This window comes from Microtus oregoni, unplaced genomic scaffold (genome assembly GCF_018167655.1).
Source record: "Microtus oregoni isolate MIOR12 unplaced genomic scaffold, Mior012 000016F_ref0000370, whole genome shotgun sequence".
In the NCBI taxonomy this organism is placed as follows: Eukaryota; Metazoa; Chordata; class Mammalia; order Rodentia; family Cricetidae; genus Microtus; species Microtus oregoni.
In genome coordinates, this window is record NW_024543075.1 from 6,209,753 (window position 1) to 6,223,027 (window position 13,275).

At 43.5% G+C, this 13,275-nt stretch overlaps 1 protein-coding gene across 2 annotated transcripts in view; it reads right to left on the minus strand.

Annotated features, from left to right (window-relative positions):
- Positions 1-203: 203 nt before the first annotated feature.
- Positions 204-13,275, minus strand: part of Ppp2r2d (protein phosphatase 2 regulatory subunit Bdelta) — a 30,460-nt gene continuing 17,388 nt past the window's right edge. For both annotated transcript variants that reach the window (XM_041666257.1, XM_041666258.1), the window contains 7 exons: positions 10,588-10,685; positions 9,255-9,420; positions 8,619-8,731; positions 6,154-6,331; positions 4,951-5,115; positions 3,589-3,850; positions 204-722 (listed from right to left, as the gene is read on the minus strand). In XM_041666257.1, coding sequence (XP_041522191.1) covers positions 443-722; positions 3,589-3,850; positions 4,951-5,115; positions 6,154-6,331; positions 8,619-8,731; positions 9,255-9,420; positions 10,588-10,685 — 1,262 coding nt within the window. In that variant the 3' untranslated portion in view covers positions 204-442. The remainder of the gene's footprint in view (positions 723-3,588; positions 3,851-4,950; positions 5,116-6,153; positions 6,332-8,618; positions 8,732-9,254; positions 9,421-10,587; positions 10,686-13,275) is intronic.

Below are 13,275 nucleotides of genomic sequence, written 5' to 3' on the forward strand. Positions count from 1 at the left end.
TGATACAGTGGGTGAGTAAAGCTGCCTGAGCCTGCTCGGGCGGATCCACGCACCAGTGCTGATGCAGTCCACTGGGGCTCCAGGGATGGATGGCAGAGACAGAGGGAAGAGCTGGACAGAGATGGGATGAGCTTTTTATCCTCTCAGATGTTAGTTTTTTGGTCTATAAGTAAGTTGGAAAGGAAGGCTCAGACTTAAATAAATACAATTGAGGAACGGCCTTTATTGAACAAAGTCCACCAATTCAGCTTCGAGTAGGTTTTCCTTTCAGCAGCGGCACTCATCTCTCCCAAGACTCCAGCTGAGACCCCTTCTTCTCCTGTGTCTCTGAGGAAGTGGAAGTGCATCACTATTCTCAATGGAGAGGACAACGCCTTTTCTGTGACAGGAAAACGACTGGCTTAACTATGCAAGACAACACTTGGTCCTCCAGTCAGCTTCCTTAGTTTATTTTGTCCTGGAATATATACAAGTTATTGGTGGCAGCTACAGCAATAATGCTCTCCATGGGGTGCCAGGCTGTGTGAAGGATCTTCTTATTGAAGTCCAAACTGTCCACGCTAATCTCGTCTTTCTTTCTCTTACCCCCTGTACATACTTTCCGGGGCTTCAGGCTGGCTCGGGGTTTGCTGTTCTCTCTCGAGGCTTCCAGTGTAACATCCCTCCGCGTGTTTCTATCAAACATTCTGAAGAAGTTGTTGTAGGACCCCGTCATAATGGCACTGTTCAAGAGAGAAAAGGGGGAACACTGAGTAGCAGTGGAGCAAGGCATGAAGCACAGACCCTCCCTCCATGAGCCCCAATCTCTCCACTGTCAGGAAAGAAATGCACTGCAGATTCTGCAGTGAACTCCATCACATATTTTCATGTCCAAGTAAAGTCATGGATCCGTCATTTTAAATACAAGCTTACGATGGCCAGAAAAGAGTGTAAGATCCTCGCAGTGGGTCTTACAGGAGGTAGTGATCTGTCTGACACGGGGGCTGGGAACAGAATTCCTTCATCTCAATTAAACTAATGTACTGAAGGGGAGGGGAGGGGGGGTAGGATGTGGAAGAGTAGAACATAGGAAGATCAGGGTAGGGGAAGAAAACTTTGTCCAAGTCACTTTTAGTTTTAGCACTGGGGAGGCAGAGGTAGGCATATTTCTGTCAGTTTGAGGCCAGTCTGTTTACACAGTGAGTCCCAGAACACCAAGGTCTACGTAAGAGACCCTGTCTCAAAAAATCCAATTATCCCCGCCCCCCATAAAGACTCTCATGAACTGATATGATAGTTAACTATGAGCCTGGAGCATCTCATCAACAAATTTAAGTCAAAACTAGTCATATGCTGATCACGTTTCCCAATGGAGATTAACTCAGTTATCAAACAGTGTGGCTAATTTAATTTCTAAGTTTCTTTCACAGCCAGGTACAGTGCACATCTGCACCCAGACAGTTGAGGCAGGAGTCAAAGGAGCAATTTGATACATGACTTTGGAAGGGGCCATTTTTACATTTTATATTTTGGAATGTATATTTGGTTTGCAAGATGTTTAAACACAGGTATGTCCATGTGTGCATGTAGGCCCAAGGCTGACAGAGTTTCTTCCTTAACTGCTCTCCACTTTACTTACTGAGGAGGCAGGGTTTCTTGCTGAATCAGACCGCTCTGATTCTGACTAGTCTAGCTGCCAATCTTGCCCCTGAGATCCTGTGTCTGCTGTCCCTGTGGGAATTATGTTCCACTGTTGGGATGACGAGCAGCAGCCATACAGTGAGGCCTTTCCCTCCCTGTTTTAAAGATAAGATCTCACATAGCATCATGCTGTTCTCAAACTTGCTATGTAGTAGAGGATGACCACAAATTCCTGATTTTCCTGTAAATGCAGGGAACACGGCTATGTGCCAACATGCCTACTTATATAGCGAGTTAGAGGCCAGCTTGGGCTACACAATACAGAATACTGTTTCAGATAAAACAAAACAAAACAAAAACAAAATACATTTCACACTGCCCTCTCACTTCCCTGGCAAGTGAAGACCAGTCAATCTTGTCTGTCTTCTCCTTGGAAAACCTCAAGTTCTCCTACTCCCATCCGGACCGCCATGTCTTGTTCTCTTATTACTACATGCCTAGTGGTCTTTACAACGAACGCCTAAGTTCTTCAAGTTATTATATTGCTCAGGACTCTTCTCAGCTGACTGTAAATACTTTTACAGTCTGGCTAACTCTGCCCCAAATTCCACACCAGACAAACTCAGAAAAACCTTACATAGCTATTCTTGTTCATACAAAACTACCGTGTAAACACAGGAATAAGTGGTAACAGAGGGGCTGGAGCTGGGAATTATGGTTTGATACACTCTCGAGAGAGCACCTGAAGTGAGTGTGCAGGATTGAGTTTGTAGAAGAGGACCCGCTGCTACAGTCCTCTCCATTTCTGCATGGAGCCAATGCTTATGAAAGGGCAGGAGTGGAGTCAACAGCAACTGCCACAAGGACAGAAAGCAGAGAGCAACCAGGTGTTCCTCAGGACTAAGTATCTTATCATCAGCATGGGTGTGAACTCTGGTCCTCAATTAGGACAGACAGTGCCTGCACTGAGGTGGGCCTCTACACAAGTTCACGCTGCTTGCTGTAGTCCAATAACCGCATGCATGGCCTCTGAACATTTAAACTGGCATGCTAGTTAATCTGTGAGCAGTCCAAGAAAAGGTATGTTCAAGGATGCTCAGTTCTGCCCCCGGGTAAGCATTTAGTTCTTTGGTGTGAGGTCTTCCACATCTTGCAGCTAGGACAGACCTCAAACTTCTACATGGGTGGAAATAGAGACACTCTGTAGGGATGAACATTCGGGGCTCAGACAGCAATTCTAGTGTGTGAGCTCAACTATTACTTAAAGAAGTATTTGTATCATAGCTGATGTTTCTAGGTAGTTATACTTTTTAGACTGCATCTTACTATATAGCCCAAGCTAGCCTTGAACTGGTGATGCTCCTGCCTTAGCACCTAAATGCTGTACTCTTTTAAGACTGTGTGCCACTATATCCCCAGTCATTTATGTTGAAGGGGTTTTCAGTTGTCTATTCACTTAAATTCTCAACAGAAACTCTAGAAAATGATAACCTACGAGAATCTGATTACAGAATCTGAAACATGACTTTTTTTGGGATGATTTCAAAGACCTCTCAGTAGCACTCAACAGTGTAATCTCTATACAATGTGCAGGAGATGAACGAAGCAGCCTCAGACTGCAATGAGGCAGCATATTCCAGAGAAGTGTACAGGAGTGCTGTAGCCTAAAGGCTGTTTCTTAAACCTCTCTGAGGAGAGGCCTTATGGACTAATAAATGACTTCCTGCTTCCTTCCTTTCACTTATCTATGTCATCATTTACCGAACACTCTACAACTATTATGAACCACGGTGCACTGGCAGTGAGGAAAGGTCTGCTCAAATGACTGGTTTTCTCTGACATACATCATGAATAGAAGGAGAATACAATCCTATCCGTATTCTGGTAGCACTCAGTCTGAGGGATTTGCTGGAGATCCTGAAGGAACCAGCACTTCTGGATGCCAGCCTACGATGCTGGCAGCCTTACCTGTCTGAACCGTTCCAGCAGCACTCGAATTTGTCAAAGATGCAGTCATTCTCATACAAGGAGCAGAGCTTGCTTCGTAGGTACTCATGTACCTGGTGGGTCTCGACAGGCCTGCCTTCCATGTTGAGGTCCCATACCTTCACCGACAGATAGTCTCTGGTCATCATGTACCGACCACTGTGGCTGAACTTGACGTCAGATATAGACGAGATTATTTCTGAGAAAAAGGATCTACTGCTGGGGTCTTCTGGCTCTTCAAAAACTGAAAAACAAAGTGGGCACTTTCAGCTACTGTGTTAATCACATGACTAATGCGCTAATCAAGCACCACTGGTGCTGCACACATTTCATGGCGCCACCCTCCTGAGCGACAGTTGCTTCCCTGTACGCTAAAGTGCCTCAGTCTGCGAGTGGGGAGCTCTACTGCTCAGTTGCACATGGTGGATTTCTAAGATGGTATACCAGGACAACACCGACCATGGTATGCTTTAAAGTAGGACCTTTAAAAAATATATTTTATTTAGTTTAGGGAGAGGGCTTGCATATGTAAGAGAGAGGACAAGTTTCAGGAGTCAGTTTTCTTCTTCTTCCATGTAAGTTCATTTGCTGAGCCATCTCATTGGCCCTAAAGTTTTATTTTTAAAATTTTAGTTATGTGTGTGTTTGTGTGTACAGAAAGTGTGGGGAATCCCCTTGGAAATGGAGAGTTTTTGTTGTTAAGACAGGGTTTTACTATGTAGCCCTGGCTGAACTCCACTAACCCACCCACCCACAGACACAGAGTTTGCCTGGAAATCTGCCTGCCTCTGCCTCCAGAGAGCCAGGATTAAGGGCATGGCTTTGTTTTTGCGATAAAGCTGGAGTTAGAGGCAATTGTGAGCCACTTGAACTGGGTAGTAGAAACCAAAGTCAGGTCCTCTGCAAGAACAGTATATACTTAACAGGTGAGCCATCTTTTCATCCCCAGTCTCCTAAGAGTCTTAAGTCTTTTCCTGGCCCTCAAGTGATTCTGCCTCAGTTTCCTGAGTAGCTGGGACCCCAGTCACACAGCCTTTTATCTCCTGGGTCAGTTCTTTATGGCTACAGAAAACACAGGTAGAATGCACTCTTGATGGCTATGGTCCAGGTCCTGCCATACAAAAGAGGCCATGATGATGGTGCTCCACTGGATGGACCTAGGTGAGGGGGAGCTAGGGCAGATGCTGAGCTGAATCAGAGCAGAGGAAAGCTGATGGAGCATCTCTTTATTAGCATGGTCCATGTGGAGCCTCCCCATACTCCAGGCCTGCAAAGGACATGGACGATGTCTATCAGTGCAGACAGCTAGTTTCTGGAAAGCAAGGGTATTCCTAGGAGACTTACACTTGGCATGCCTGTCACACAGGGCAGAGGAGCGCATGTCACACAGCCTGATGGTCCCCTTGCTACTGCTATAGACGAACACATTGCACTGGTGTGGGTGGAACTCAGCGGCAGTGATGACTTCTGTCAGCTCCTCCATGTTAGCTGGCTTGATGTCCACAATGTCTGGAGTGCGAAGTTAAGGCACAATACGTGGCCATCCAAGGGAAATTTGATAGACAGCTGTGCAGTGAGGGAGGAGCTGCGGGAGACTGACCATATATACTGCCACAGAGGAGCGAGCCCACAGCAAGGGGCTTCAGGTGGATGCAGGACAGTGTCTGACTATGACAGAGCACACTGAATGATATCTACAAAGGCAAGCAGTGCTATCTACAAATATTTCTATCTATAACGAATTAAAAACATGCAAACATTATCAAATCACAAATGATTTTGTTTTCCTTATTATTTGACTTTTTAAGAGCTTACTTGGGGTTGTCAGAACAATATTAACAGCAGGAAGTCAACCACAGAGATAAGCCAATGGAAACTAAGAAAAATAATACACAATGTATGAGTCTATATCTGATCATTGGCTGTCACAATTAAGAGACAAGAACCCAGAGAGACTAGAGACAGTATAAGCCTCAAGGTGCCCCGTTAGTGTTGTCAGGCTGCCGAAGAGAGGGGACCCAGCCAAGAGTCTGATGATACCCTTAAGTTAAGGAGATGGGAAGCTGCTAGGGTTACAGGGTAAAATGCTAGAGAGGCAGCTAGGAGTCAAGACTCTGAGACCTCACAGAAAGTGTGAGTAATGACTGAGCACAGGGACAGCAAGGCAGCCTGGGGCAAGATGAAGTACTGTGACCTCTACGGTGACAAGAACTACAGTACTTATAGCTACCACAAACTCCTGATGGTCCTGATGGGCAGGACCTGAATGGTTCATCTGAGTGCAAGAGGTGGGAGGCATATGACAGTATCAGGAGCCAGAGGCAAGGCCGAGGCTGATCCAAGGAGACTCAAGGTTTCTCAGGTGAGCTTTCAGGCAGAGATATGTATCTTTAGGAACACTCAATCACAAAGACCTTATGTTGCCACTACTCTAAAACACCATGCATTCAAAAGGTCAGTGTTGAGGGACTGGGATATAGCTGCTCATGAGAACTGCACAATGACCACAGAACCAAGCAGAGACAGCACCTGGTAAATAAAGGATACTGAAGCTTCTATTTGTGATTTCTAAATGCCATAGGTTAATTCTCAGATCATCTGCAGAGAGATATGTTTCATGATCACTATTTACTGAAATGGAATTAATGTGATATGTATGAGCATTTGCAAAAATTCGTCGTGGACTTGCTTCTACCATAAGGTCCATGGGCTTCAATATTGGAACCTAAAATGGAATGGAGAAAGGAATTCAAAACAAAGGTCATAGCAGCATAGCATACGGTATTTAGATAAGAAAAGGGACAGAGGTTTTCTATAGCTGTGTAACACCTCAAACCAGGAGAGCCGCTACAGAGCATAGAGTGGAAAGCTGTCTGTTCCCAGCTATATTTCTCTTTGTTCGCATTACAGAGGCAATAGGGTCTTGTTGGAAACAGACAAATCTCTGCTCTCACAGCACTGATGGTCTGCTTCATAGTGTCAACTTCTGGGCCATAGTGGTGGGGTGGATGTCTATGTAGGGATCAATAGACAGCATGCAAAAAAAAAAAAAAAAAAAATAGCATGCAGGAGGCCCTCTGGGCTGAGAAGGCTCTACCTCCTGATGTAGGCCTAGCCAGAGTCTGAATCCTTCATGTATAGGTCTTGGTGTCACAGTCCCAGACGATACTGGGGGAAGGATGGCCTGGCCAGAGCACTTGTGCCTGATACAGGCATAAGAGTCAGTCTAAAGAACCAGCACAAGAGAGAAGAGGAAAAGGTTCCTCTCTCTATCATTCAGTGAAGGGAAGACTAAGGTTCCAGTGAAAGCCAAATACTAGAGTAATTTCTATTGATATAACTAGACACCATAAAAACTTGATTGAAGGCTTAGAAGAATCTCTCAATTGAGTCTTCTCTTGCTAAATTCTATAAAAGTGAGCCTGCCTGGACAAATGTGTAGTGATGCTGTTCTCATTTTAACCTATGTCAGTGCTGACCATACTTTGGGGTTCCCTAGAACAAAAACGACAGTTTTACAGTATGCAGGTCTAAGACACACTGTCATGGTTTTCTACTGTTTCCAGCTAATCAAAGCAGCAACTGCAATCCTAAATGAAAGAGCCCTTTTAACTACAGTCCTTTTTCATAGAACTAAAATAATAGAAAAAAAAAAAAACAAAATCCTTAAAAGACCTCAGCTCTCACTCAGGGAAAGCCAGATGTTTTTTTTCTGAGCTCTGAGAAATAGAAACTCCAATACAGACCTAAGAATATCACAGTCGCTGGCCAATGATTCTGTCCTCACACCATGCCAGTGTAATATCACTTCTCTCATATGGTTTACTCCCACCAATCAGACAGGTTTTATTTTATTCAGATTAACTCTGTCAAAGAGGCTTAGAATAAAACCAATACTGGGCCTTGTAGGTCCTGAGTTTTCCCAATAAGCACATGCATGAGCTTATAGGATATGCAGGGGTCTGAATGAGAGGATCTCAGAGTTTGGGAAGGGCTGTGTGTGCAAAAGGTGTAGAGCTGGTGGCAGGGGAGGTAAGACCAGAGCAGGAGGTTTCCGAGAACTTGGCACTAGCACCTTACACCATGGGAGATTTAAAACAAAATGTGAACACACCAAGTCAGGGATGCAAACACAACACATTATGCCAAAACCGATCAACAGTATGGAAGAAGGCATCTATCTGGGTTCCTATGACTCAGAACTGAACAAACAATATCTCCTTTTTTCGGCCTGGTATTAGGCTAAATGGTAGAGGAGGAAGACTGTCCTTGGATAATCAGACCTGCTTTGTCCACCATCTTTGTTAAGGGACAGCTCTCACCACTCTCTAGCTTTCTCAAGTACGTGGCTGCTGGGCCTGAGGCAACCTATTAGGAAGCAGGACAGAAAAAAGGCTACCAGATACCAAGAGCTACTTTCAACACTACCACACCATCACTTGGTTAACAACAGAACAAAGCCTTAAACTTCACTGAAAAACCTGCTACCCACCTGTTTCTAAAACATAGCTATGCTCTGTTCCTTCCCAGGTGCCATTGTTTGCAGTGAGCCCACCATTAAAAGTATCAATGATCAGGTCCAACAATTGAAGACTTAAAAACCCACCAGTGTCCCATATTAGCTCAGGAAATTTCACCAACTCTGCTGCTAATGTCTCACTGGTTCATCAGTCATCCTACCTACATCGTGTCTCTCCATGAGCAAGTACTCTGGATTCCACCACAGAAGCCCAGCTGGCCTGGGTCCTTCTTAACACAAGCTCTGCCAGGAAACCAAACACGAGTTTTTCCCCTCAGCACCATCGTATTTCTGAAGACTGTGACCTTGGTGACACGGATGAGTGCCATTTTCAACAAGTACACAACAAGGAGGGACACTGCTATTATTACAGATGATCCAGCAAGGCAGACCTTGTCATACTTCACTAAACAGTAGTCTCAACAACTGATATAACTGTTTTGGATTAATTTTTGAAAAGTGCTGGAAAGGTTAAAGAAAATGCAGCATATACCCGTAGTGCCGTAATTCTAAATGGGTCTCGAAGTCGTCCATCTTCATCTTTCAAGTTATAACCTTCTGCTCTTTTATCCCGTTCACTTATTTTCCATAATTTAATAGTTTTATCTGAAAATAAAAACCTTATTCTTCATATTAAAAGAAAAACCACAAATAACATGTATCACTATTATTTGACTGTTCTAGGAAACTTCTGCCTGCTTAAGTTGGTGTCTATGCTTGGTAGGCTGGGGAGGTGGCTCACTGGTTAAGAATGGTTGCTTAGCAAGCGTGAGACCCCAGGTTCAAATCCCTCACCATGTCCCTATAACCCCAGCACTGTTTGGGGTTACTCAATAGAATAATGGGAGAGTAACAGTGCAGGACACCCAATGGTCTTCAGAAGCATATAAGCATTTACCACATATATGCACAAACATCATACACATACAAAAACTAAAGATGCAGACAAATATACAAAGCAACACTTTTTTTGTACAGAATTTGAATTTCCTAGCTATTGTTTTCACCTTAGCTGACAATTCATCCTCTCCAAAGTTTAAAGCAGAAACAACCCTTAGAATTATTTGAAATAAGAATCCATCCACACTAGACTTAAAGATCAAATCAAATAGCCTTTTACAATTCTCACCATTTGTAGAGAGTAGAAAATGAGCAGCATTCTGTTGCGGTAACCACCTGATTTTATTAATTTTTTCTTCAATTTCTAGACTTTTCAAATAGTCAAACTCTGGCTCATGACTCTGAAAGGTACTGTAAACATTGTACTCTCCCCTAGAGTGAGCGCGGCCTTTATTCTGCAAGGAAACATGATAGCTTCTTTAATGAACAAAGCACAATGAGGACACATTTTTGCTACTATCAACATGAGCATTAAATGATCATACATATTTTTAAGATAAAAAAGGTCTCAGTTCAAAACCTGCTGAAGTTTACTTTAATGCACTTGGAAGAGATAAAGAGCACTGTAGCCTTTCACTGCACATCTAGGTGTTCTCTGCAGTGGGCAAGTAGCTTTGTGTGGACATGATTAGGCTTGTTTGTAGACCTGCTCCCCTCCTCCACCTTTGTTCCTTTGTTTGTAATTGTTAAACTGACCCCAAGTCTTGTAAGTTTACAGTGTAAGCAAAGTTTCAGGGCCCAAGTCCTACCTCTGGCAGCCCCTGCCAGCTAGCTTTGGCTACCAGTTCCAGTACGCCAGTACAAAATAAAGCTAGACAAGAAACACGAAGATTTAAATAGGCCACATCAGGGAAAGCAGAAAGGTCTAATGGCTAATGGCTCATTTATAGGGCACTGATATGAGCTTTAAATTTAAATAGAGAAAAGAAAAAAAACAAAACAAAACCCAGTATCAAAACACAAGAGGTATGTGTAGCCTGGCAGTCTTGGCCAGGGTGATTTTATCTAGTGTCCACTCTGGTTCCAATTATTTGTACTGGCTCTCGGGAGATGTTAGCTTCTGCTCTGCAGTGCAGCCTTGCCCTGTGGATAATTGCTCATGTCTAGGGTGTAGTCCTGTTAGCTCTGCTATTCCTGAAATCCAAGGATAAAGACAATGACTTATCGTGATTTAATGTGCTTATGACACAAGGAAGCAGGTAACCCAAAGGAAAGTAGTCAAATACGAGTGATATGAGATACCATATTTTTAAACTCTTTTCAACTGTCTTATGGACCTACATAAGATAGGCATGTGTCTTTAACAAAAATATTTTCTAAATGCCTGTTGCAATAGGATAAAGGCATCAACACCTTAGCAGTACTCACAGTGAGAAGTAGATTTCTTCCTCCTCTGCCAGGGTAGGGTTTGAAAAACTGTTCTATTCTACACAGTTACTGCAAAAGGACTGAGTCCAAGAAAACCAGATACCAAAAACTACGCTTCCTTTCTGGTAAGCAGTATATGCAGAGTACAGCGAGTACAGCGATGCCATTTGATTTGTGAACTGTAAAGCACTGACCTCTTGTTCCCGCTGGAAAATAACAACTCTGCCACCTTTGTCTCCTGTTGCAAGAAGGTCTCCAGAGTAGTTAAACTCAACGGTGGAGATGATGTCGGCTGTCAACAGAAGACAGAGTCAATCACAACTGATGTTTCTGTGAGGATCAAAAAACGAACACATACAACCTTCCTCTCTAAATAAAACAAAACATCCCATTACAAATTTAAACACTTCTTGGCTGCTTTTTGGATCTAAGATAAGAGTTCACCAGTACATGTGAACTCTGGAGGTCTGATTTCACTGACTCAATACCTGGTGTCCCAGCACACACAAACTTGTCTAGACTGGAATGCTTTTATTTGAAAAGTAGGATATGATCTTAAAAAATTATTATTACTATTTTGGTTTTTAGAGACAGGGTTTCTCTGTGTAGCCCTAGCTGTCCTTGAACTTGCTCTGTAGAACAGGTTGGCCTCAAACTCACAGAGATCCACCTGCCTCTACTTCCCAAGTGCTGGGATTAAAGGAGCGTGGCACCACCATTCGGCAGGAAATTTTTATTTTTAAGATGTATGTATTTAACGTACATGAGTTCATGTATACCTTTCTGCCAGAAGAGGGCACCAGGTCCCATTACAGATGGTTATGAGCAACCATGTGGTTTCTGGAAGCTAAACTCAGGACCTCTAGGAGAGGAGCCAGTGCTCTTAACTGCTGAGGCATCTCTCTGGCCCTGGAAAATAACTTTTAAGGATAACAACATAAAGCACCCTGGTTGGTCTTAGAAAAATGGTACCTAATTTTAAAATACTTTATGTAAATAAATGATATTTTTTAATACACATGAATGTTTGCTTGAAGGCATGTATGTGTACCTCATGCATGCAGTACACTCAGATAGCAAAAAAGGGAGCATATTCCCTGAGACTTGAGTTACAGTGGTTGTGAGCCTTCATGTGGGTGTTGGAAACTGAGTCCAGGCCCTCTGCAAGAGAAGTCAGTGCTCTTTAAACATTGCATTACCTCTCCAGCTTCCTAAATTTGATTCTTACACAATCATAACAGAAGGCATGGGTATTAAAACAGAAATAAAGAAGTGTAAGTATCAAAACAGTTATTATCCAGCTAGCCTCTGTACAAACTACAGACAGTTCATGTCAGTGTCCTGTACCATTTATTATCAGTATCATTCATATAATGAGACAGTGAGAATCCTCAAAATTTTTTAAGACATACATACACAAAAATTTTTAGTCTTGAGTAGGTTCACCAGAAGTAAAGATTATGGGTTCAAAGACCAATCAAAATAAGCACTGAAAAAGTTCTTTGGTGATTAGAGACAGTAGGTTGTAGCTGTTTTCTCTCCTCTCATTCTCTACTTGGCTTGTTTCTAGCCAGCTTCTTATATTATCCTGTCTACCTTATGCATCTGGGTTTTACCTATCTCTATTTCTGTATTTTTCTTTCCTTCTTATTCCATGGCTGGCTGTGTGGCTGGTCCCCAGCATCCTCCTTTCCTTCTCTTCTCAGCTGTTCCCTCCTTTCTCCCCAGATTTCTTCCATTTATTCTCTCTGCCTTTTTCCTGCCTCACTACTGGCCGTTCAGCTCTTTATTAGACCAATCAGGTATTTTAGACAGGCAGAGTAACACAGCTTCACAGAGTTAGAATGCAATACACCTTTGCATCATTAAGCAAATATTCCACATCAGGTCTAGACTTATAATACATTAGGTCAAGAAATATGTTCCAGCGGTGGTGGCGCATGCCTTTAATCCCAGCACTCAGGAGGCAGAGGCAGGCAGATCTCTGTGAGTTAGAGGCCAGCCTGGTCTACAAGAGCTACCAAAAAGCTACGGAGAAACCTTGTCTCGAAAATACAAAAAGAAAGAAAGAAATATGTTCCATGGCCCAGTGTCTCCTCTGTGTCTTTATGGGTGTCCCTGAAGGCACTAAGTTCACTGCAAGGCCTATATCAGTCATGGGTAGCATTGCTGGTAGTGTAGCATCACACTCAACCTTGCAGACTCCGTCCTCTGCTCTTGAAGAGAAAGTGGCCAAGATTGGGCAGCGCACATTCACTGCAGCTGCTGGTGGAGTTTGGCCTTGCCTCTTATATGAGAAGCAGGAAGATTCCCTGATAAGTCATTAGAGGCTACAAGGGAGCTCCGACTCTGGGAGCTCACTCTTACAGCTAAGGAACTGCAGCTGTGGGCTGGGTAAGCCCAAGCACTATGGCCACCCTGTTCAAGATCAGCAAACTGAAATAGGAGCTCTTCTCCAGCTCTAAGGTGTGGCAAGAGTCTCTGGAGCAAATGAATGGCGTGTGTCCCTGTGGGGGGTGGGAAAGAAATAGGCTCCATTCCTTGGCGGGGAGGGGGGGGAGCTGTTGTATCATCCAGAAAAGGATCTAGGGTAGATCTGGAGATATATTTGGAGGATAGTCTTACACATTTCAGCTGTGTCACCTGCTGCCTAAATGACAACAAGGCCGGACACAATCTGAGGCAGTCTGGGCATATCCTGTGGATGGGACTCTGTAGTTCATATGGCAGTAGGATAGCTGATTTACTACAGTTCTACAGTTGCCTTGAGGCCAGTCATGTTGTATATAGATCTTTGTGTTTCTGTCCCCCAAACTATACTAAAGTAGGAAGTTTGCAGAGATAAATACTCTACAGCTTTTCAGGTCAGTAACAGCTGTCAA